General features: G+C 40.7%; 1 protein-coding gene across 1 annotated transcript in view; it reads right to left on the bottom strand.

Moving 5' to 3' along the window:
* The window catches only part of LOC118539737 (aldehyde oxidase 4-like), a 58,758-nt gene that overhangs the window by 5,954 nt on the left and 25,963 nt on the right, over positions 1-26,841 (bottom strand). Inside the window, 17 exon segments of the mRNA XM_078071170.1 lie at positions 657-726; positions 912-1,026; positions 1,456-1,508; positions 2,591-2,665; positions 6,198-6,326; positions 8,101-8,196; positions 10,808-11,035; positions 12,002-12,193; positions 12,378-12,464; positions 12,778-12,865; positions 14,086-14,219; positions 16,215-16,339; positions 20,220-20,316; positions 22,912-23,026; positions 23,581-23,750; positions 24,477-24,569; positions 26,546-26,708. Coding sequence (XP_077927296.1) covers positions 657-726; positions 912-1,026; positions 1,456-1,508; positions 2,591-2,665; positions 6,198-6,326; positions 8,101-8,196; positions 10,808-11,035; positions 12,002-12,193; positions 12,378-12,464; positions 12,778-12,865; positions 14,086-14,219; positions 16,215-16,339; positions 20,220-20,316; positions 22,912-23,026; positions 23,581-23,750; positions 24,477-24,569; positions 26,546-26,708 — 2,030 coding nt within the window.

Raw genomic sequence — 26,841 nt, 5'->3', positions numbered from 1 at the left:
GTGATGCTCAACTGCTCCAGCATGCTACTCAGGTGGACACCGGGGACCAGCTGCCCTGCCTCACCTGGGGGCCGGTTAGTAGGTCTGCAGTGGACTGATGTGGCTGGTCCACTGGCTCCACCTTCGATAACAAGGCTAGAAAAAAGCAAAGCTATACCAACAGCTGGAAAGGTTTTAACTCAAAGTTTAAAAAGACTTTTGGTGAATTAATTTTATTGTTTGCAAGATCAAAATCAGAATTAAATTCGGCAGGAGGCAAAAAATTATGTTTAAGTATTTCTTTTTCTTTTATATTTCCCTAAATTGCAGTCTGTTTAAATTTAATATTAATATGAATACTAATGTAACTTTATTATTATGTATTTACATAGTGTTCCCTAATTATGAACATATTAATATTCATGAAGAAAAATTAGAAGGCACTGAGAATTATAAAGCAGGATAAGTCACACATATTCCTGCCATACAAAGACAATGATTGTTAACTTTTTCTTGAATTTTCTTCTAATATTTTATCTATTTGCGTGTGTGTATGTAAAATATATAATATACAGAGTACTTGCACCAGGTATAAACAACATTTGGAGGATTCTGGGAAATACTTTTCTGAATGGAACTGATCAAAAGTTCCTGTGGTCAGAGGGTCCTGGTATCACGCAGCTGTCCAATGTCCACGGCTGGGTTTATGCTGAAAGCAGCATCCATGAAGATGTCAGTCCTAAGGAGCTGTTCCAAGAGAAAATATATAGTGGAAAATATGATTTATTTAAAATAGATCTTTACTAAAATTATATATCTGTCCCTGGTTCTTCCACCTGGAGGATCAAGTTGATTATCATGTACAGCATGGAAAACACGTCAATGTTTGTATTTACACTATGCAGATGGTGAACACAAATGTCGCTCTTTACCTTATGAGCCCCAGTCAGACAGTCAACTTCAACCTCAGAACAGGATGCTCCATAAACATAATATGGATAGGGGTCACCTTTCTCCTTCTCCCAGTCCATATATGTCTGGTAGCCTCTGAGAAGAGAAATCAGCAGAGAAAAGGACAGGCCCTTTCCCCACTAGTGGTCTCATCGCCACTGTACTGTGGGGCCTGGACATAAACGGAGCACCTGCCCCACGGCTGCCGGCCTCCCTCCCCTTCTTCGGCAAAGGGGTGTGTGATCAGAGTCGTATAGTTCCACCACAGGCATGGGGAGAAGGCACACTACTGTCTGACCCCTACCCTCCAGCAGGCAGTTAGTGGGATGGGTTTTCGAGTGTGTGTCAACAGCTGTGGTGTCCCTCCTGGTGGAGTCCCTAGACCTCCCTGCCATGACCCAGGACTGAGGGCTGACAGCGGGGACACAGCAGAGCTCCCGGGCTCTCTGGGCATCTGTTTGGACTGATGAGTGTGCACCATCTCTGCCCAGCTGTAATCTAACCCAAAGTAAAAATGTCCTTTACTTGAAATATCCAGTAGTCGAGAGACTGATGGATTCTTCGAAGGCTTTTGCAACCTGGAAGAGATGATTGGTTACAAAGAAATATAAATTTAGGGAAAGTAATGAAAAATACCTTCCTCCTCCTGTTTGGAGTAAGCTTTCTACCCACATTCACCTCAGTTGAGATGTACGCCTTGTACAAGCCACAGGTCATGCTTTTCAAGAGAGGTGTGTAGGGGGCAGCTGCTAGCTATGCTCTGAGGCCCTTTAGTGTTTTGGGTTGCACAGTGTAAAGTTTATTATTTTTTAACCCTTTCTGGCTTTTTATTTTTTTTAATTTTTTAAGATTTTATTTATTTATTTGTTAGAGAGAGAGAGAGAGCACAAGTAGAGGGAGAGGGAGAGGGAGAAGCAGACTCCCCGCAGAGCAGGGAGCCCGATGCGGGACTCGATCCCAGGACCCTGGGATCATGACCTGAGCTGAAGGCAGACGCTTAACCATCTGAGCCACCCAGGTATCCCCCTTTCTGGCTTTTTAAATTAAGGAGAGGGCTAGACCATATTCATGTACTTTTGTATGTAAGTATCTACACAGATACATATATATACACACACATGTTTATATGTGTATGTGTCTGTCTATATATGTATGTACTTTTACTCTGCTTTTTTCCCAAATAATTTCACTGGCGGTCTCAGTATATTATGTCAGCTTCCCTACTGGAGTAACCTGGGTAGGGCTAGGAACAAGAATACTAATGGTAATAATAATAATTATTATTAAAAATAGAGTAATCCTTTGATAGTAGGACTGCTATTATCTCTGTTGCTCTGGTGAGAAAACCAAGGTCCTGAGGCACTGAGGGTGAAACTTGTCTCCCAGAGCTAGTAGTGACAGAGCAGGGACAGTAACCCTAATGTGTGTTTAACTTTAGAGCCCATGCTCTTACCATGCTCTGTGAAAAATCAGGCTCTGAAATAAAATCAAGTTTCAATGAATCCAGACATCGCTTTTGCTTTTTCAGAAAAGCAGAAGTAAATGTTATAAATGCTTTGTTTCTTGAATGGGCACCACCCATCAGCCCAGGCACTTAGGGCCATTGCCCATCTGGATGTATCTGACTTTTCCTGGCAGGAGTAATAAAGAGAATACTCACCCATTCCTCCCATCTTCCTTTAGGGTTTTTTCTGATGATTGGCTGAAGACGGGCCATAAGAATTTGGCAGGCATTCTAAAAATAAATATTTGAAATCACATCGGAAATAAAAGGCACAGGAAATAGCAAAATGTTAAATATTCAAATCAATTCAAAGGGAATCTGTCAGTTTTGTGAACCTGCTTGCTAGTCCTCTAGGCAAAGATTCTTAAAGTTGAGTAATGTAGGGAACCCCTTTGAAGGAAACAAATATTCTTGTGGATCTTGTGATGTTGATGCCCATTATTATTTTTGTTTTGTTTTGTTTTTAATTTTAGTATGTTATGTTGATCACCATACAGTACATCATTAGTTTTTGATGTAGTGTTCCATGATTCATTGTTTGAGTATAATACCCAGTGCTCCATTCAGTACGTGCCCTCTTTAATACCCATCACCAGGCTAACCCATTATTTTTATTATAATGTTGTTTTAATATATGCTAACATAAAGCTAGGTTGAGTCTCCTTAGAGTTAGCTCTTTTGTACCTCCAAAGCAAAAATAAAACGACAAAGCACATAAACCAATCTATATACCAATAAAATTCAAAATAACAACATTAATTTAGTTGGTTAATGATGCTGTTTCTCTGAAGCTGAACTGCTGCTTGGAATGCGGCCATATTGGCTGCTCTCGCCCACGGACGGTGGAGTTCAGTGTGCCCGCAGTGTGCCAGCCGACAGAGCAATTTTCTCTCTGTTCTTCTTATGTAAATCGCCACTAGATTTTCATCTGCACTTTATACTTTGCCATCATCAGCTCTTCACTGGGCAAGAAAAAACAGCATTTACCTATGAAGTCCATCACTGCTCTTTTCTTGTTGCCTTAACACAAAGTATACTTCTTGGTCCCAAATGTGGGCAGAGATCTCATGGCAACACTCCACTTATAAAGTGGTCATTCTGATGATGCAAAGTGTGCTTTTTAAATTTTTAAAACATCAGTCCAATGAAAATAAGAAGGATTGAGGTGAAATCTTGGACCCTTGAGATTACACTTCCTGACTCCTGGTATCAGTGGGCCCCAACTTGGCTTCCACCCTTAATTCAAACATGAATCTGTTCATGCCTGCCCTTACGTACTCACCTCAGCCTCAGATCACCTCTCATGCCCCCTCTTAGTTTCTGCTCCTTTTCTATCATCCCCTCTTTGGGAAATGGTTTCTGGCTTCTCACGTGTTAGGGAGATCCTTGTTTTCTTTCTTTTTTTAAAATTTATTTATTTTAGAGAGAGACAGAGAGAGAGTGAGTAGGGGGAAGGGCAGAGGGAAAGAGAATCCTGAAGCAGACTCCCTACTGAGCAGGGAGCCTGACACAGGGCTCGATCCCAGGACCCTAAGATTATGACCTGAGCCAAGAGTCAGCCGCCTAACCGACTGAGCCACCCAGGCACCCCAGAGATCCTTGTTTTCATAAATCTCTTTGCTGGTTCATTCAGCTTTCAATCACTGACCTTATTACAAATGGGTGCCTTTCAAAAGAGGGCCACATTGAGGCAAAGCTAAGTCACAGGGTTCCTGCCTGCCCAAGTATCAGGTATTCTTCTCCTAATTGTGTCCTGACCTTGTACTCCTACACATAACTTTACACTCAGCAGTCTGACAGTCTTCCCTTTAAGAGAGTGAGATACTGCAGAGAACAATTTCATTCTTTTGTGACCTCCCAAACTCCTTTCTTTGTATGGAGAATTCTCTCACCTCATATCCCTTGGTAGGGTCACTTCCCTCTATTGAAGCTCTAAATGCCAGATACAAAATTTTCCAGCTTTTTTTGCATTACAGAAAAATTTTAAATACATAAAAGTCGAGAGAATAATGCACTAGCCCCCCTTATCCAGCTTCAAGAATAAACATATACACCCCAATCTCACTCCTCCACTATCTTTCTTAGCTCTTCTACCTTGCTCCCTTTTGCTCTCTCTGCTCCAGTCCCCCAGGCCTGCTGCAGCTTCTCGAGCATAGTAAGCTAGCTCCCTCTGCTCCAAATAACCTGCATGGCTTCTTTTCTTGCTGTGTTCACAACCTGGCTCAAGGATTGATTGATTGATTTATTGTCTGCTTAAATGTAAGTTCTATGAGATCAAGCTCTTTGGACTTTGTCCTGTTTCACTTACTGCTTTACCGACCCTTAGTGCTTATACCCTTAGCCCACTGATACCAGGAGTCAGGAGGTGTAATCTCAAGGGTCCAAGATTTCACCTCAATCCTTCTTATTTTCATTGGACTGATGTTTTAAAAATTTAAAAAGCACACTTTGCATCATCAGAATGACCACTTTATAAGTGGAGTGTTGCCATGAGATCTCTGCCCACATTTGGGACCAAGAAGTATACTTTGTGTTAAGGCAACAAGAAAAGAGCACATGGCAGGCCCTCTGTAAATGTTCATTAAATCAATGTGGGATCAGTAAAATAAGTGTGAAGAAGTCACACAAATTGATGACTTTTTTACAATGATTCTTCATTATAAAATATAAACATATTTTTAAAAATATTTAGTTTCCTTTTTCTTTTTTTTTTTTTAGTATGTCTGCTTTATCAATGCCTGAGACTATGTCTAGCCATGCATTGGGTGTCTTTGTGCCACCTGTGCTTGCAAGGCAACTAGAATCTAGATAAAAGGTGAAAAATGGACTCAGTCACCTACATGTTTTAACCAAATTAGAATTTCCCGGACTGTTTTTCTTGGGTGCTGATTCTATAGGTATTAGGAGGGGTTTTATAAATGAAAATGTTTTCATGGGTAAGCAAGCTTGGGTAAAACAGTGAAACAAAGTTAAAGAGGTTTCTATACTGCAGGACTTGTCAGAGCATTTATTATGCTAATATGCATCATAAGCCTCTATGAGTAGGATATGTACTATGCAACATTTTCCAAACTTGTTGACTACAGAATCCTTTTTTCCCACTGAGAATGTTATGGGACCACTGTTCCAAGGAACATACTTTGGGAATCCATGGTTCACATGATATATGGGCATATTCAACAGGCTGAAATTTTCTCTTTAAATTTGGTGTTTGTCTTTTGTGGGTGACTAATGGTCAATCAGTGGTTTTCTGGAGGTTGGAGGGTGGGGAGAAGGGAGGAGGTGGTGGTGGCTTTGTTGCACGATATCTGCAAGCCACCCAGTGATTCTGTGAGATGGGTGGTATTTGGGTGAAGTTTTGCAGAAGAAGAAACTGATCCTTAGAGAGGTTAAAAGACAGGTCAAGCCCTTCCTGGAATGAGGATGCCCTGTTAGTGATGCGATTACTCTGCACTTCTCTGGTGTGCTGGGGTGAGAGCAGGGAGGGATTCTCTCATATAATGGGAAGCTGCTGAAAGTTGCAGGTTTTACACGCAACCAAACATTAATTATGAAAAGCAGCCCGGGACAGCAGAAAGAGCACCAGATGGGAGCCTCAGAAAACTGGACTTGGAGTCTTGGCTCTGCAGGTAATTAGCTGAATGATCTGCAACCAGCCACTTGACCTCTCTTGGACTCAGTTTCATCTTCCATAAAAGAAGGGGTGGGACAAGGTCTCCTCCAGCACTGTCACTGAGTGACTGACAACTGAAAGAAAAGTCACCTGTACAGCCTTCCCGTTGATGTCTGTCCCCATCGACGCCGCCATGAAGCTAGCATTGGGCACCGTGACGGTGCTTGTTTCAGACAGGTGTATATACGACCGGGGGATGTTCAGTTCTCGACTAGCCACCTGCCAGAAGCAGAAGAATATTCTTTGTTTCATTGACTTTAAGCACCGCCCCCATATTAAAAACTTGTTAGTTCTTTTTTTGAACTGAGTATAAAACCTTACTGTCCTATTGGGACAAATATTTAAGATAGCATCTTGGATTTTATATGTAGATTATGAGTTTGAAGCAACCAAAGAATCTTTTTGTGCTTGGTTTTTATACCAGTTTCATAAGAGCGGTACGGTCATCTTGGACATCTAGTTTAGTAGGACACATGCAGCAGGTGAGGTTGAGGCCTGGTCTTATTGTTTTACCTTCATCTGCTTGTGATTTACAGATAATTTAGCAGATTATGGTTCTTTTGTGGGACATTTTGCGGGCATAAGGATTTTGTTGTAAAGAAGCAAGATATGTTCGAAGAAGGCCCTGTGGATTTTTGTAATTTCCTAATTCCAAGCACTCTATTAAATAATATTATTTCCTTAAAGAAAGTATCTTCTCCCTATTTCTCATTGGGAGAGAAGCTTTGTTTCCCCCCACCTCCCCCACACATATCTGCTCCCAAAATTTGATTCAGGTGTCATATTTAACAAATTCTTATTTAATATTAAAAAAAGAAGGAAAAATTTCCTATTGCAAATAATCGCTTGCTCTTTAAAAAGTATTAGAAACACTTCTTTGAATTAGTACACAGAATGGCCAGTCATGTGGCGTTCCTAAGTAGATTGTGAATTCTACGAACATAATTTCTCATCCTTTTAAACACATCCATTTTTAATTGAAGATCTGAATTAACATAGTATTGCTTTGAGCAGGTGCCACAAAGCTGAAAAATATTTTATCTTTAAAAACCGGAATCACGGGGTGCCTGGGTGGCTCAGTCATTAAGCGTCTGCCTTCGGCTCAGGTCATGATCCCAGGGTTCTGGGATCGAGCCCCACATCAGGCTCCCTGCTCCACGGGAAGCCTGCTTCTCCCTCTCCCACTCCCCCTGCTTGTGTTCCCTCTCTCACTGTGTCTCTCTCTGTCAAATAAATAAATAAAATCTTCAAAACAAACAAACAAACAAACAACTGGAATCACATTTTTCAGAAGACCTGATTTTTTTTTAAATTTTTTTATTGTTATGTTAATCCCCATACATTACATCATTAGTTTTAGATATAGTGTTCCATGATTCATTGTTTGTGCATAACACCCAGTGCTCCATGCAGAACGTGCCCTCCTCAATACCCATCACCAGGCTAACCCATCCTCCCACCCCCCTCCCCTCTAGAACCCTCAGTTTGTTTTTCAGAGTCCATCGTCTCTCATGGTTCTTCTCCCCCTCCGATTTCCCCCCCTTCATTCTTCCCCTCCTGCTACATTCTTCTTCTTCTTTTTTTCTTTCTTAACATATATTGCATTATTTGTTTCAGAGGTACAGATCTGAGATTCAACAGTCTTGCACAATTCACAGCGCTTACCAGAACACATACCCTCCCCAGTGTCCATCACCCAGTCACCCCATCCCTCCCACCCCACCCCCCACTCCAGCAACCCTCAGTTTGTTTCCTGAGATTAAGAATTCTTCATATCAGTGAAGGACCTGATTTTTTTTGTTCAGGAAGAATAAGATCACATATTTCCTCAGTTCTAACACTCGCTTCCCTCACCCCCCTGCTGTCTGCATTCCTGAAATCAAGAAGAGTCTTACAGTGGATCCATGCATGTAGCGTGATGGTATTTCTCCTGCTCAGCTGACGGTAAGGGGCTCTACTTTGCTACAGTGGTGATGACGGGCACTTATCTCACCTGAATCATTTTGGTGTGAAGGCCTTGTCCCATTTCACAGCCACCATGAGCCACCAAGACGGAGCCATCAAGATAGATGTGGACTAGAGCAGCAGCCTAGGGGAAATAATTACACCAGTTTGGAAAATGATGAGGCCAAATGTTGCTGAGAGTTTAGCTGAGGTTGCCAGATGAACGGTTTTGCTTTATTGAGCCAATCTCTCACTGTTTGCACTAGGGAAGAAAGCCTTTACAGGTAGCAACAGACAACCCCTGTCAAGAAACCCCAGACTGGAGAACCATCAATGTCGATGTATGAATGGTGGCTCATCTCCCCTCCTACCAGTCCCTGGCCTTCTGGAGGCCTTGTGTCATTGCTTTGAGGCCACTCCAAAGCCTCAACTTGTACGGTAGTTTATTATTCTTCTCTCCAGGCATGAAAATTCATTTTAAAGCAAATAGAACCTGTACGAGTAAATTTCTGGGCACAAACTGCCTGGGATACTAGAGGAGCTGGGAGAACCTTGAGATGTTTTAATGGTTTCCAAATGTTGCTGACCTTCAGCATCATGGTAGGGAAAAAGTATGGGTCTCATTCTGGAAATTTCAACTCAGTAGAAGTTTGGAGGTGGAGCCTAAACATCTATTTTTTAAGCTCCCAGGTGATTCTGATGATTGGCCAGGTTTGGGATCCACCGATTTGGTCCAGATTTTTCACTTTGCACATGGGGGAACAGAAGCCTGGAGAGGAGGAGAATGGCCAGACCCAGGTGCTTAGTTTGTGACAGAGTCAGGACTGGAACCCACAACTCCTAACTTAAGCCCAGTGTCCTCCACTCCCATGCCAGGCTGTCTCCTTCAAACTCACTGCTGTTGTCTCTCTCTGGGGCTGACTGTTCCAGTGGAAGAACCCACAGTCTGTGCACATGGCTCCAGGAACCAGGCTTTAGGAGAGAGGAGGCTGGCCTATGTTAGGTGGTTTGCAAGTTGCTGGAATTCTTCTTTAGAGCAATTCCTCTCTCGTGCTGGTGCATGTGGCCCAGCATCCTGCAGGTGCCTCCTTGGGACCTCGACCCCTGTGTGATGGCCTGTGCCCCTGCTACCAAGTATGGAAAATATCAACTAATTTACCTATGCCGGTCTCTTGAGTCTGAGACTGTATTCTCAGGACTGTCAAGTTCTCTACAAGAACTTTTAAACTCTGTGTTTTCACCTTATGATAATCTAACAAAAGTAACGGATAACCATGTAACAATGAGTATTGCCACATGCTTTCAGATCCCATGTTACATTTTATGTTGATGATTGTACAACCACTAAGTAGGACTACTTTAATTAATGGGGCATCTCGTAGACAAGTGGTGGGACGGTGAGTCAGCACATCCTACGTAGACATTTAGGATAAAGATTTCAAAATGCCTTGTACAGCAGCAGCCGGAACTACCATCATTTTGTGAGCGAGGATTGAGTTTTAAAGAAGCCACATCTTGGGGCGCCCGGTGGCTCAGTCGTTAAGCGTCTGCCTTCGGTTCAGGTTAAGATCCCAGGGTCCTGGGATCGAGCCCCGAATCGGGCTCCCTGCTCCGTGGGAAGCCTGCTTCTCCCTCTCCCTCTCCCTCTGCTTGTGCTCTCTCTCTCACTGTGTTGTCTCTCTCTGCCAAATAAATAAAATCTTAAAAAAAAAAAAAAAAAAAAAAGAAGCAGCCACATCTTCTACTACGTTAAGGTAATGTTACTATTTTCTTACTGGCATTTATAATACGATTTTTAACTTCCAGTTTTACTTGTATTTTATAAAGGCATAAGAGCTATAAGAAGCTTATTCCTTGTTTTGAGATTATTCACAGTTAAATAACATCAAAATAAATAATGTAAGTGATCATTGAGAGTCCACAGAAATTTTTTTCCTTTCAAGGGGGTCTTGCATGTTATTGTAGCTTGAGAAGCCCCCCCCCCACCGCCCCGGGGGCAAGACAGCAGCTGCTCCAAGTGGAGCAGCTGGCCTTCCCCCCTTGCCCTCTCATTTTGCTCTCTGCCTTGTTCGTGGGCACCGAGGAAAGGTGTATCCAGAAGATAATCTGGTGAGAGACATTCATACTGTGAAGGGGGCCTCTATTCCTTCCTCGGCATAGGTTTGTTAAGGGGACAGTTCAGAGGTTGATGGAGATAGAAGCAAAAAATAAGACAGCATCCAGAGCAGAGCCCCATGAAACACTGTTCAAAGTGACACTAAAAACAAGGCACACCAGTCACCGAGCTTTCACACAGTAACTCCAAGTTCCTGCACCAACGGGGTGGCTCTGTCTGTTCTCGTGTGTTTTTGAAAGCTCTGTCTTCAAATGACCCCACTGCTGCCACTAAGAATTTAGGAAAGAGAGAAAGAGATCCTCTTATTTCTCCCGATTCTCTCATGGATTTGAAATGAGACCCCAGGCCCCAATGCTTATGTTTGGGGCCCTGCCCAAGGTCAGACCCCTCGAGCTAGACTTTGCCCACTGATGGCTTTCTGAGTCCCTGGTACCGTGTCGCACCCGATCTGCCCCGATACCTGTGGTGCCCAACGCTTGCCTAAACCCGCTTTGTTCCCTGCTGTAGGAATCTGCCTGCCCCGGTTTCGTCTTTCTCCCCACAGGGGCCATCCCTAGTTGCACGAGATTGCCGTTTTCAGACAGCCAGTCGTGTGGAAAAGGGCTTCTGGTGAGAAGACAGACACCTCTCTCAACCTCACCTGATTGTAGTAGGCCACAGGGAACCCAACGGTAAATTTCATGGGGACCACAGCAAGCCCCCTCTTCTTCCAGTAGTTCTTTTTGTTAAATTCCTCTGCAGCCAGTTTCCTAGCAGAGAATGAAGATTTCTCCAGACATTCTTTCCAGCATCTTCGCAAGGGCTCTGGATTAAATGTCTGCTTGTAGGCTGTTTCGTTAATTGTCTTATACATGTTTATTTCTTTAACCTGAAAGACAATAAAATGGATTTTAAGGATATATGCTTATTCCATTAGTGCAGCATGGGTTTTTGTTAAATACCTGATATGAAGAAAGTCTTTCTAAAAAAGGAAACTATTTAAATGGCTATAAATATGCAAGTGCAAATATACATATGTAAACATCACAATAACAACAATAACCACAATAACAATAGAAACTACTGGTGAACGCTTCATCTGCTCCAGGCTGTAGGGTAAGTGTATTATCTCAGTTAACTTCACCATAACCCTGAGAAATAGCAGCCCTGTCACAAGTTTTGTTAGTGGTGAGACAAAATTCTCCCCACTCAAAATTATTCTACCCCTACACAACATTTCCTTATTCTTAACTGTTCAAATTAGCTCCTCAAAATCTGGAGCTGTGGTGGAATGTTTGCACAAATGGCAATCATTTCATTCTCTGTATTCATGCTCTTAGGTGGTTTCACCCTGACTCTGGGATTGGCCATATGACTTGGTCTGGCCCATGGGGCAAGACATATTAATACAGGCAGACACTTGTGGGCTTGCCACATTCCTGCCACTCTTGGGAACCCTGTGACCACCACCATGAGAACTAATTTGGGCTAGTCTGCTGGAGGATGAGACTCTGTGAAGTGGACATGACCCTTCTCAGCTGAGATGCTCCCTAGACTAATTGGCCCAGTGACCATCAGACACGTAAATGAAGCTGTCTTAAACCATAAAACTCCAGCTGAGCTGGCTCAGATCGGAAGAGCTACCCAGCTGACCCTGAGAACCAGAAGAAATACTTTGTGTTATTTTAGTCCATTAAATTTTGTGGTTGACTTGTTACATATCAAAAGCTAACTGATACACAGATGGTGTACTTTATTTCTTTGTATCTACTTAGAAGCTGATACAATGTTATATGTAGGTACTCAAGATATATTTGAACCAAAGCTGTTTCGTTAGGAGGTTCTGACTTATTACCTCTTCAGGGGATAAGTTACACTGAGATGCCACAGCAGTTATGTAAGCTTCTACTACCACTGCAGCCTGGGGGAAGCCATATCCTCGGAAGGCCGTGTTGGATGGCAAATTTGTTTTGCAGGGCCTACCCTGGCACCGGAAATTAGGAATATAATATGCATTGTCAGATTTCAGCACAATGAACTCCGTTACCTGAATTAAAGCAAAACAAAACAACAATTCACATCTATCAAATATTCAAAACCACTTAACCTAATTTTATCTCTCACTAGAACGCTTCACAGAACTTATCTATTTTGTATGACAAATATTCATGCAAATAAAGTATGACACATACAGCTCAACTGGTAGCCTCTGGGAAAAGCATATTTCTTACCGACTCAGTCTCATCAGGAGTGCATCCACCATTGATATAATATTCAACATCAGCAGCTTTGATCACACCATTGTTCATGAATCCAATCTGCAAAGTGATATAAATAAAACCACTTTCTCAATACAACCACGTTACTACACAAACACATGTGATCACAGTTGTCAGTCTACCTAATTTATGAACATGGTTCGAAGTGACAGTCACCAGAGGGACACTGAGGCTGATGCCCAAGTTGACTAGGATCCCAACAGAAAGTTCTGGTCGGTTGTAGGCAGCATCCAAATATTCCTGGATGGTATGGAATTTAGTAATTGTCCTTCCTGTTGGTTGGCTGGTTGGTTGGTTGGTTATCACTGAACAATGTTTTAGGCCGTTTCCTAAAATTTCTGATCTCACTCACTTTGTATTTCCCGAGGAGTGGGTGGCGGCCAGCAGTTATCAGCATGTCGTCACCACGCTCTAGAATAAACCGGATTGGGCAGCCAGTCCTATAGGAAATGACTCTGTTAATATGCTGGATGCTTCATAAATTGTAGAGACAAAGAGATGGGGAAGGGGGCTTGAGATAATCAGGCTTAGTGGTTTTTAATGGGGGAAGTTACATGCTTTAAACAACATTTCAGAAGTTTGTGGGAACCTTAAAATTAAAAAAACACGATTACTATTATTATCCTGATTTAGTCATGTCTGAGAATTTATATATCGAAATGCTACATTATTTCATTTTAAGTTACTTTCCTTTAATTTTTTAATATAACATTAAGGCATTGTATGATTATTTTGCAATTATGTGTATAAGTAGGTTATATTATTATGAACTTTACTTTGGGATATTAAATGGAGCATTAAAATAACTGCCATGGGGGATGTTGAGGCTGGAAAGGTTGAGAACCAATGCTCTGTTGAGCTCAGGCTCCTTTTCATTCAGGCTCCATGTTCATAAAATGTCCATCGAGGACTCCTCTGGCTTCTGAAGGAATGTTTTCAGTGCCTGCACACCCATATGTATAAGACAGTCTTTTCTATTGTTGGAAAGTGCCAATGAGCTAAGGTCGTTCACAGTTTTTCTTTTTGTAGTGGTAGCCTAGGATAAGTTATGTTTGTCTTGAATATTTATGAGAGGTTTAGTAGTTATAAGGTTCACAAAAGTCATGGCTATTCCTGTGTCTGGCTATTCCATCTGGATAATGCAGAGGCTAAGTGAATATTCCCAGAAGCAGGAGACCCTGGTTTATTTCATGACAAAACATGTCCCTTATAAGGTTAGGGTTTTGACCCTCCTTCCATTCAGGCAATCTCAGCTTGATTTACTTTAACAATTTAAAACATAAACATTTTAAAGAGTTAAAGTCAATGAAAAAGTAATACATGGTTACATCTGAATCAAGACACACAGTGATTACATCTATTTTACACAATAATCTTACAAGACAAGTAGATATTATTTTCACCAATTTATGGGTGAAGAAACTGAGGTGGCTTGTCAAGGAGACCTTGTGAGTGAGTGGCAGTTCAAGAGCAGGACTAGAACACAGATCCTCTGGCTCAGGTCCAGTGTTCCTTCCCCGACCTGCTAACTGCCCCCCCCCCCCCGGAGACGAAAGGCTGTGACCCATGGGACGGAAGCTGGGGTGCAGGACCAGAAGGACACGATGGTCTCTGCAGGGCCAGGATGGCTGCCATTAACAGCGGCTACTGCGACTCTTACTTGTTGGTGGCTACGGCACTGATGGCTGCCAGCACAGCAGGCTTGGTCACTTTTCCCCCAAACCCTCCTCCAGTTCTTTTCACATGGCAGGCGATTCTACTCCTTGGAATGTTTAATGCTACAGCCACAAATTCCTGCAAGAGGTAAGTCCCCAAAGCCACGTAAGTGCAATTTGATAGTTTATTTCCTCACCTGTGTGCTTCCCCTCTGCCTAGTTGAAGAAGCCCCGTAATTCAACAAATAGAACATTTACTTAGAACAAATACTTAGAACATACTTAGTTCCATAACTTAGAATCTTTAGAGTTGTGCAGCCATCACCATAATCTGAGAACATTTAAGCGTCCCCAAAGAAACCCTGGATCTACTGAGCAGTCACTCCTTATCTTCCTCCAGCCCTGCCAGCACTAGGCAACTACTGATTTACTTTTTGTCTCCATAGATTTACTGTTTGAAACATTTCATATAAACTTAATCATACAATACGTGGTCTTTTGTGACTGGCTTCTTTCACTTGGCATAATATTTTCACGGTTGTTGAAAGCATGTTGTCCATGTTGTAGCATGTAACTGTACTTCATTCTTTTCATGGCTGAATGATATTCCACTGTATGGATATACCATATTTTGTTTACCCATTCATCAATTGATGGGCATTTGGACTGTTTCCACTTTTAGCTATTGTAAGCAATGCTGCTATGAACACTCACGTATAAATTTTTGTGTAGGTAGATGACTTCAGTTCTCTCAGGTAGATACCTAGTCATGGAATTGTTGGGTTATGTAGTCACTATCTTTAATATCCTTAGAAACTGCCATGCTATTTTCCAGGCTGTGCCATTTTTCATGCCCATCAGCAATGTATGAAGGTTTCAATTTCTCTACATCCTCATCAACATTTGTTACTGTCTTTTGATTACAGCCATTCTAGTGGATGTAGAGTGGTATCTCATTGTGATTTTGATGTACATTTCCTTAGTGACAAAGCTGTGAGCATCTTTTCGTGTGCTTATTAGTCATTCATAGACCTTCTTTATCTATTCAAATCCTTTATTGGGCCTGCTTTAGATATTGCCCCGGGGTTCTGGGCTGTGGGCTGTGAGTACCCTGTACCTTCGTTACCGCTGGGAAATGCCTCATGAAGTTAACTAATTGTACCTTAGAAGGTATTGATGATAGATAGCAATGGTAACCTGGGACATGCATTTTATCCATTTGGAGCCCACAGCTGCATACTCTCTGTCAAAAGAGAGCTCAGAGGTGATCTTTATCACCTCCCTCAATTTATAGAAAAAGATACTGGTGCTCGGCAACTTGTGGGAGATCACATAATTTTTTAGGGGCAAAACCGTAACTCCTCACTCCTCTGCTGTCTACTTCAGAACTTGCAACCATGGAGGCCACAAACACACCCCAGCTCAACATCAGTGCCCTCAGACTTTCATTTTGCCTTGAACAGCAGCTTCCTCTTCCCACTGAGCCTAACCACCCCTGCAGGACCCCAAGGCACCAACTCACTCAGGAAGCCCTCAGCTTTCCCCTCAGTGATGCTTGTCATTACTCCTCCTCCCAGTACAGCTGTTTAAGTATCCCCTGGGCCAGACACTATTCTAGAACCAACATCCCTATATCTCAGAAGAGGGGAATGTCAGAGGATTTCCTTTACTTGCCTGGGTGCAGCAACGCCTTATATCTCAACCACTGGAATAGGCCTGGAAATCACCTGCTACTGCACTGGAAATGTAATCACTTTAAATGTGCATCACCAATGCATGCAAACATTAAGACAGAGAAGCGACACCAATGAACCACAGGGGAAATTTAAATATAATACTGAGGCTGTGACCTCCCTGACATTAGGTTTTACACTATCAATTGTTATAAGGGTAAGATAAATCTTGCACATGTTTTGAAAGGTAGCAAAATTTTCATTTCTTTGAAAAGTCTGCCCTTCTAGGGAAATATTTGCCCCATTTTCTTCATTCTGGACTGTAGCTTATGTCAAATATACAGAGAGTTTGAGTCACGGGAGTGGAAAGAATCCAAAGTTCCCCAGAGCAGAGTGCCTGGTTGTAGGGCCTTATAGCACACCATTAGCTGGAGTCTCATTTTCCAAAAATATCCTGTTACCTGCACATGGCTCGGAAACTGTGTTCCAAGGTATAGCACCATTTCTTTATCTTCCTGTTTTGGGATAACCAGGATAGTTTGTGTTTCCATGTAGAAATGTTCCTGCCCTTCTACATGGGCCTCACCTGTAAGTCATAAACACAGGACAATGCTTAGTTGAAAGTCCCAAGCTGGGGGCTCTCAGTGGTATTTTGTTTATGAGGAGTGCGTTGCTTTAGCTTCTGGAGAGCTGGACTTTATATCATTTGGTAAACTACTTTTTTCTATTTTCTAATTAAGACTTATTGTGCACAACCAGCTGTCTGACCCTGGGTCATTCACTTCCTCTCTCTTGGCCTCAGTTTCCTCATCTGTCGAGTGGGGTGGCGAGATCCATGATGTGCTGGACTTGAGCATACAGACTAACCTGGTCACACATCCAGGTGCCGCCATCTCTGGTGAATTTGGCCAAGTTATTAAAACCTCATTTCCTCCTCTGTAAAACAGGGAGGGGGGGAGGGTAATAACAATATGTATCTCAGTCTGGTGATGTCAGGATTACTGAGTCACAGAAGATCAGTAGTTGGTGAAAGGACAAAGGTTTAAAATGGCAGAGCTGAGGTTGTTTATTTCCTTAAAACCAGCCTGCTCCTGCTGGTTTAGCTGAGATTTTTGCCTGGCTCAGTATACCCTTATCATTTTCTAGGTCATACCAGAAGAGGCATTTGGCCCTAGTTTCAGTATTTGGAAGGCATTTTTACTTTAAAAGGAAATAAAATACTAAATACTTCAGTATTTTTATTTTAATGTATGTCAACTATAATTCAATTAAGAATAACAGCAACAACAAAAATTAGCCAAAAGATTCCTGTACTGTTAAAATAAGTGAGGAGTTATTTTTGCCAGGAGTCAAAGGATTTCTTGAAATTATTTCTTTGGACAACAAAATGTAAGTCAGGCAAAAAAGGTCCAAAAAAAAAAAAAAGCTCTCTTCCAGGTTTTCATAAAAGACTAAAAGCTTACAGAACACTCTTTTCCAACTCTTTAGAAGAGGGTAATAGATTCTGTGAAAATTACTATTTTCTCTTACCCAAGACTGGAAATAATTTTCTTTAAAGAGCTGTGTTTCTCAATCCTGGATATACCTTAGGATCATCTGGGGAGCTTTTAGATAAATACTGATGCTCTCACCTTGTACTCAAAGTTCCGATTTCATTGGTGGGATTTGGGCATTGGTATTAAAAAAAAATCGGGGCACCTGGGTGGCTCAGTCAGTTGAGTGTCTGCCTTCAGCTCAGGTCATGATCCCAGGGTCCTGGGATGGAGCCCCACATCGGGCTCCCTGCTCTGTGGGGCTCCTGCTTCCTTCTGCTGCTCCCCCTGCTTGTGCTCTCTCTCTCTCAAATTAATAAATTAAAAAAACTTAAAAAAAATCATACTAACTAGGTCTTTGCCAGTTCAGTAAATCAAAGCAGACAAACAAATAAACCAACAAATAAATTATAGTATCAAGATTGGAAAAGAAATAAAACTGTCATGATATGTTTGTATATACATAAAATTCAAGAGAATTATTAAAATAGTAAGTGAATTTAGTAAAGTTCTTAGATACACGATCAACATATAAAAGCTAATTGTGGCAGACGGCACGTGATGTGATGAGCACTGGGTGTTATTGAACACTACATCTGAAACTAATGATGTACTATATGTTGGCTAATTGAATTTAAATAAAAAATTTAAAAAACTAAATAGACAAAAGCTAATTTTGTTTTTATATACTAGACATAAACAAGTAGAAAATTAAATAAAAATAAATGTCATTTAAAACAGCATCATAGGGGCACCTGGGTGGCTCAGTCATTAAGTGTCTGTCTTCAGCTCAGGTCATGGTCCCAGGGTCCTGGGATCGAGCACCACATCGGGCTCCCTGCTCCACGGGAAGCCTACTGCTCCCTCTCCCAGTCCCCCTGCTTGTTTTCCCTCTCTCGCTGTGTCTCTCTGTCAAATAAAGAAATAAAATCTTAAAAAAAAAAAAAAACAGCATCATAAAACACCAAATACTAGGTATAAATATTAAGAAGGATGTGCAAAATCTCTATAGTGAAAACTACAGTTACTGAGAGAAATTAAAGTAAACCTAAATAAAAGGCAGCGTCTATCCTGCTCATGGATTGGAACTTAATACTGTTAAGATTTCCAGTCTCTAAGTTGATATGTTTCAACGCAATTCCAGTCAAAATCCCAGCAAGTTATTTTTAGTGAAAATTGATGAGCTGACAATAAATGTATATGGAAATGCAAAGAACCTATAATAGCTAAGGTCATATTGAGAAAGAATTAGCAAAAGGACATTACACTCTCAGATTTCAAAACTTAAAATAGAGTTACAGCAAGTAAGACAGTGTGGTCTATTACAAAGATAGATAAACAGATGAATGCAATATAATAAAGAGTTCAGAAATAGAACAACACATACGTAGACACCTGGAAAACCATAAAAGCTGCACTGCAATTCACTAAAGGAAAAGATAGTTTTTAATAGATGGTGCTGGGTCAACTGGATATCCACTTGAAAAAAACTGAACCTTGACCCCTGCGTCATACTAGACAGAAAAATTAATTTGAGATGGATCATAGACCTCAGTGTCAAGGCTAAAATATTTTATTAAGATTCTAGCAGTAAACATAGAAAAATATCTTCATGACCTTTGGATAGGCAAGAATTTCTTCATGGGCTCAACAACATTGGGCACCATAAAGAAAAGACTGACAAATTGTTCTACATTAAAATCAAGAACTTTTGTTCATGAAAAAGAATAATGAGGACATTGAACATGCAATCCACAGGCTGGGAGAAGATATGTGCAATATTTAGAACCAACAAAGAACTTATACCAAAAACATAGAAACCTTCTATAAATTTGTAAGTAAATCGAGTAATTATTATACTAATTATATTAAAATCAATTATATATAATTATGGCAATATAACATAATATTAATTATAATTATCACTTGTAATTAATTAAAAAACAGGCAAAAGACTTGAACAAATATTTTACAAAAGCGATCTAAAAATGGCCAATACATGTATGAAAAGGATTCAATATCATTAGTCATCAAAGAAATTCAATGGAAACCACAATGAGATAGTACTCCACCAGATTACATAAAACTAAAAAGACTGATGATAACAACAGAAAAATGGAAATCTCATAATTGCTAATGGGAGTACAACTTGGAACAAAATTTTTTTTTTAATGTTTGGCATTAACTACTAAAGGTAATTAGCAATTCTACTCCTGGGTATATTTCAGTGGAAATGACTGCTATGTCCACCAAAAGATATGTAAAATATTATAGAAACTTTATTAATAACATCATCATGTTGAAAATAGCTAAATAGTCCATCAATGATAGAATGGATAAATAAATTGTGGAATTATTTATACAATGGAATACTCCTAAATGATGAAAAAGAACTACTGATCTATGCTACAATGTGGATGAATCTTCCATACACAATGTTGAATAAAAGAAGTAGGCACAAAGAAAGTTATACTGTAAGATTTTATTTGTATGAAGTTCAAAAGAGGTAAAACTTTTCTGTAGTGATAAAGACCTTTGGGAGAGTTATTGATTGAGAGAGAGCAAGAGGAACCTTTCTGGGCTGCTAGAAGTGTTCTCTATATATATTTCTAAAGATTTTATTTTTAAGTAATCTCTACACCCAACGTGGGGCTCGATCTTACAACCCCAAGATCAAGAGTTACATGCTCTTCCAACTGGGAAGGAACCCTGGAAGTGTTCTGTATCTTGATGTGGGTAGTGTTTACATAGATTTGTACAGATACATAAAATTTCAAACTGTAAACTTATTATTTGTGCATTTTAAATTTTGATTTAAAAATCACACTAGGGTTGAGAGCTCTGCCTTGAAGTTTCAGTATTTCTCAAACCAGATGACTGAACTTAGAGTCTTCAACTTCAGAGGAGTTACTTTTCTGGCCTAAGACCACTTACCTTCAATGATTTGATCAACATACTTAAAGGCTTCCTCTACATTTCCTTGCTCAACTTTCTTTTCAATGGAAAAAAATGAATTGTGCTTTAGCGCTTGCTGCAAGGGAAAAACAAATAAACCAAAACAATAAAAAGTTTTGTTTTTTCACATCCTAATAAGCCATTCATCCATCAAACTGCTATGCTTTTGCTTTGTCAGATATTCACACACCACAACAGACAATCTGAGCAGTGTGGAGAGTCAGCAGAAACTGGGATACAATGGACTACAGGCATTGGTGACTCAGTTTTGTTCAGGGCTCTGAGAAAGAGCTGAGGGGGAAACAAACATATCTGAAACATGGCCTCTAGATTGCTGAGGGATGACCTGAGGCAGTTGGGTATTCAGGTGCCAACTTTATGGTGTGAGTGGGGAGTGGGGTAAGAGGGTTGAGAGAGGCCAAGGAGGAGGCTGGTGGAGCTGCAAACGCTCAGAAATGGCCTTGTGTAGGTGACCTAAATTAGGCACTGAATTGCATGGAATTAGGACAGTTAGAGATGGGAGAGGAAATCATTTGAAGTCAAGGGCACCTCAGAAAGCAATAGTTTGAGGTTGAAATAAAGCTGAGGGGCCAAAAAGAGAACAAGGTCAGGCTGGCTGGGGAGCAGGTTTTCTATCAAGAAGCAGCTGGATGAGCTTCAAAGGTAAATTGAGGTTGGACTATGAAAGACCTTGAGTTCTATGCTAAGAACCTTATCGAGGGGGACATGATCGTGTAAGAAAAGTGACCTGATGAACACTGAGGCTTAGAAAAGTTAATGTGGTGGGTAGACAGTTTGAAATGGAGTACCAGAGCCTCTTTAAGTGGTAACTGTAGTAAGTCTGACAATAAATGGTGAGGTCGGGACTGAAGGGTGTGATGGGGGTGAAACTGAGATGGAAAGAAAGGGGCAGACTTAAAGGCATTTAAAAGATAACTGGAAAAGACTTGAACTTGGCAACACTTGGGAAGAACAGAGGCGAATCAGAGGATATTGAAGACTGCAGCCTACTTGGCTGGGTTTCATACTGCTCATGTACCCACCTATTCTCTCTCCCTCCATCACACAAATTTAATAAGACACAACACGGGCTTAGCTCTTTGCCAAACCCTGGGGCTACAAAGCACCATCCCCCCATTAATAACAACAACTAAAATAAAAATAATAGCAAATATTTACTGCATGCATTCCATGTCTCCCAGGTGCTGTTCTAGGCATTTTACTTGGGTTTTCTCATTTAACCCTCGCAATGACCTTTTCTGTAGGTGCTTTTATAGTTCCCATTTTACAGCTGAGAAAGTAAGAGGAATTTAAGTAACTTGCCAAAATTTCCTTGCTATTAAGAGGCCCCCAAAAGATGGAGTCAGAGTACAAACCTGGGTTTTCCGTCTCCAGAGCTTGGAGGAAGTGGGCCAGAGACAGAGGACCCAGGCTGTAATTCAGTAAGTGTCACAACTGTTCTCAGTTCACAGTGCTCTGGATTTTCCCACTGGCTAGTTTTACATGAAGTCATAAGGACATTCCTCTGGTGTTACTTCTCTGTATTCAGAGGACATGCCTTAGCAAGAGACAATGGGAGAAGTGGTCACCAGAAGGAAGGGGAAATCCAAGCAGAGAAATTCTCAGAATTATGTCTCTAGGTGCATATTGCTAGAGCCTTCACTCTGAAACTATAGACAACACTGAGTATAGATGGAACCCAAATTATACTATTTTGTGACTCCAGCAGTTGAATTCTGCCAGAAGTATACCGTCCTAGGCATTCTAGAAGACACGAAGTGGCCTGACTACCTCTATTGTGATAATCCTTGGTTCTACGTCTTCATAAGTGATCTTCACTTTTTTGGCCGCCTCTCTTGCATGAGCATAGGTGTCAGCAGCCACAGTGCAGACAATCTGACCCATGCAAATCACCCGCAGAAAAGGCACATGTCGCCATTAGCTAAGGCACAGAATCATTAAAAAAGGAATTACTGTTCCCACGTTCTTACATTTACCCACTGGGTTCTTGTGACCAAAAGAAAGATTATTTTCTACCTAAGAGAATAAAATTTTTTTAAAGATTTTATTTATTTATTTGACAGAGAGAGACACAGCAAGAGAGGGAACACAAGCAGGGGGAGTGGGAGAGGGAGAAGCAGGCTTCCTGCCCGCCCGATGTGGGACTCAATCCCAGGACTCTGGGATCATGACCTGAGCTGAAGGCAGATGCTTAACGACTGAGCCACCCAGGCGCCCCTACCTATGAGAATAAATTTAAAACACTGGACTGAGTGGGATTTAGAGGGTACAAAAACTGGGTACAGAATTTAATTACCTGGCTTCTGACTATCTTTAGGTGCATTCCTCACTATTCCCATTTTGCACACTTTAATCCAGTCATCCTGAAATTCTGTTGGTTCTTTTAATGTCCTATGCTCTATATTGCTTCTATGGTTTTCACAATTTTTTTTAAGAAGCCGTCTTTGACAGGGCTTATGGCATATGATCAGAATCTCAAGAGGGTCCACAATTCAAGAGAGAATTTCAGAATCACTGATATGGAGTCCTTGGTTCTCTGTAAGTCTTTGTGACGTGAACATGAATCCACAGATATTAGAGTCATAAACAATAGTCATTTTGGTGTTTCTAAATGAGCATTTGAATAATAGGCCCCATACAAATCACACACCTCATTCTGCGCATAGAAGACCTCTCCCCGATGGTTATTATCTCCTGGAACGTCCTCTGCTTTTATCACATCAACAACACCTGGAAGGGCCAGGGCTTCTGAAGCATCAATTGATCTAGGAGGGAAAATTCGAAAGTGCACATCAAAGTTGCAGGGGTGAGTTCAGGGTACGATATAAATGATTCCTCAAACTCAGGGAAAAACTACAATGGACCTCATAACTAAATCATGGGACCAAATTCTATGTTGAAAAGTGCCGATGTTTAGCAGGTGTTTGGACTCTTGGCATTAGTTTCTTTCAAGAATTTGCTTAAAAAATGACTGATTTCCACTCAGAAGAGGAAATGAATATTCTTAGCTGATTTAAATATATAATAAGGCCTCAATTTTATTTATTTACTTATTTATTTTTAAAGATTTTATTTATTTATTTGGCAGAGAGAGAGCACAAGCAGGGGGAGTGGCAGGCAGAGGGAGAGGGAGAAGCAGACTCCCCGCTGAGCAAGAAGCCCGATGCAGGGCTCCATCCCAGAACCCTGGGATTATGATCTGAGCTGAAGGCAGATGCTTAACCGACTGAGCCACCCAGGTGCCCCATAAGTTCTCAATTTTAATGCGAAATTGTGAATGCATTCCAGTAATAAAAAGAAACATCTTTTATTTCCTTACATGATCTTTGCATGAGTTCTGGTGCTGGTGGTTACAGCCAGGAAGAGTTCTTGGGCAATAGGGGGCATGTCATCGCTAAATACAGCCTCCCCTGTGGCATGTTTGATGGCTGATTGGTGCATGACTGGGTGGCCGACGGGGTCTTGTGGGGATTGGTAGGGATCCACACACTGTCAATGAATAAAGCAGTTATTTTACTTCCAGACATTCTCATGCACTGAAAATTGCGTCTGATATATCTGGCTTACTCACATGTCAAGAAAAATTATAGGCAGTTGGTATCCATATCTGTGAGTCAAAGTTAATAAATGTCCATTGAGTACCATGGTAAGAGATATATTCTGGCTATAATCTACCCCCTCACCTCTCCAAAAGGAAGACACTGTTCTCATCCTTAAAGATTCTACAAGCTTGTAAGGGTATCATAATACACACAAACACACATTAAAATAACGTGATCAACTTCATATAGCAATAAAGAACAGTTTATACAGCTAATATGGTGCAAAGAAAATACACAAGTTCCTGGGGGATTTAGGATGGCTTTATTAAAGCAAGGAAGGCTTCCTAGAAGTAGTGAATGTAGAGTTAGGTTTTGAAGAAAGGACAGGCATTCACTAAGAAAAGGAGAACATTTTAAGCAACAAAACTGAAATAGTTGAGGAGGGACGTTTAGAATCTAATTCCTTATGAAGTCTGGAGTAAAAGCAAAGAAGCTAAACCAAGCAAATAGTGAAATTGTATGTGAGTGACAATGGGTAATGTCGGCTGGCTTTGGTAGACATGACCCTTACAAATAATTAAAAATATAGCTATTGAAAAGAGGGAGATATATGCATAATGCATGCATCTGAATGCATAGAAAGATTAAAAAATAAAAAACTCTCCCCACTGACCTGGAACATCTGAATTCCTTGGGGTGTTTTTATGGGGAAATCTTCTAGAGCACTCATGAACCTTTCTGGGATATCAGAAAACTTCTGGGGATCCTGAAAAGAAGATCATTTCACATTTAACTTTACATTCTGAGTCACTAGCTTGGAGAAACACATGTAGAAATAGGTTATCCGGGACGCCTGGGTGGCTCAGTTGTTAAGCGTCTGCCTTCGGCTCAGGTCATGATCCCAGGGTCCTGGGATCGAGCCCCGCATCGGGCTCCCTGCTCTGCGGGAAGCCTGGTTCTCCCTCTTCCACTCCCCCTGCTTGTGTTCCCTCTCTCACTGTGTCTCTCTCTGTCAAATAAATAAATAAAATCTTAAAAAGAAAAAAAAGAAATAGGTTATCCCATTTATTCTCCCAGATCTGCTGGGAGAGAGCCCTGAGCTTCGAGCTCCCTAGGCTAGCAGCAGCATGACTATATCTGCTGATGCACACAGGAAAGAGAATGCTATTTCTAGGAAGTGGAGACTTCCTTTATGACCAGCTCTCCTTTCGAATGGGTGGAAATATGTGCACTTCCAAACAGAGGCTGTTCTTTCAAGTCTGGGCCAATCTTCTGGGCATATATCTCAAAGAAGCAACTGAGGGAGCAGACGAAGATTAATCTACAAGTATGTTCAGCTACAGATCATTTGTCACAGTAAAGAAACTAGAATTAACCTACATATCCAATAAGAGGGAACTGACTAAACAAATTATGGAACATCCATAAGATATAATATTTTGCAGATATTAAAAATAATTTTATAGGAGTGTATTTATGGACATTAAAAATGCTCATGAATTATAATTAAGTGAAAAAATGGATTACAAAAATTTATGTACAGTATGATCCCTTTTTCTTGTTAAAAAAAGAAAAGAGAAATATATATGTATGTATTCCAAATGTTAACAGTTTTTATGGTAGGATTATTGGCTTACAGTTGATTTTTAAAATTTTTGCTTCTCTGTTTTTGCATTTTCTATAAAGATAGAATATATAGTCATAATCTGTAAGAGAACATATGATAATATATAAGAATAGAAAACAAGAGACATATATTTAATAAATTATATGTAATAACATTAGATATACACAGATTATATACATATATACTGAATATATGTAATAAATAAGTGTATACAATAATTTATAAAGAATATTATGATAATGCTACTAATAAATAATGTTAATAAAAATGATAAAAAGGGACTGGCTGAACTAACAGAGTAAAGCTTTCAGCCTTAAAAGAAATGTGTGTAGCCATTTATCTGCCATTTTTGGGTCAGCTCACGACTTGTCATGGGGACACTCATAGTCAGGGACCGTATTCTGAGAAACACTGCCTGTGAAGGTCATTTTAAACTAGGCTAGGTAAGAAAAAAACAGTTAAAAAACCAGAAGCAATCTAAATATCCAAAAATAAGGAACAGATCAAATAATGGCTATCCATAGACACATCATGCAACCATTATGTCATTTTGTCATGAAGAATATTTAATGACACCGAAAGCTGTTTGTTACTAAGTGAAGCAAGCAAGCTATGCTAACCAGTTCTATAGACGTATACGTGTGACATATATACACACATCCATAAAGAAGAGCCTAGAAGGATACACACTAAAATGTTAATAACGGTTATCTACAGGTGATGGGATTACAAAGGATTTTCTCTTCCTTTTTGGCTTATCCACATTTTCTAAATATTAAAGAAGGTATTGTTTTAACAAGAAAATTTTCTTTAAAATAGGAAAAGATGTTATAATTTCATTACTGAAACCTTTTCATTCCTGTAGATCAACTTGACATTGTGTATTAGTATTGTCACACAACCTATAGGACAAATGTAATAGCAAGATTGTCCCCTTCCCAGCCCAGGAGAAGGGAGAGGGCGGGAGAGGGACAGAGGAGGCTGGGAAGCACCACACTGTGGTTCCATCCCTTCCTGATACCCTTCCTGCAGTAGGGCAGGAAAGGGGAAGTCCTTCATGTGCAGACTCACGCTCAGAATGTCAAGGCACTCAGAGGCCCAGAGAAGTCACTTACCGTTTTATTCAGTCCTTGCCTCACTCTGAGGTAGAATTTGAAGAGCAAGCTGATGATGAGGGTTCGCCTGTACTCTACCATGCCACCCTCAGCTACTGGCGGAATGTGGATCTCCTCCAGGACCCATCGGCAGGCATCACTCAGCATGTGGTCATCCCAGAGCCTCGTAGCAAAATTAAAAAATTTTAAAAAAATGTAGTTATAAAATTAAAAAAAAGAAAAAAGAAAAGAATGTAAACACACGTCACAGGAGAGGGGAAGACAGACTAAACTGACAGAGCAAGGGAAGATGGAGA

Source organism: Halichoerus grypus, chromosome 4 (assembly GCF_964656455.1).
Source record: "Halichoerus grypus chromosome 4, mHalGry1.hap1.1, whole genome shotgun sequence".
NCBI classification, from domain to species: domain Eukaryota; kingdom Metazoa; phylum Chordata; class Mammalia; order Carnivora; family Phocidae; genus Halichoerus; species Halichoerus grypus.
Note: the sequence above shows the minus strand (reverse complement) of the source record. Positions and strands in the feature narration are given on the sequence as shown.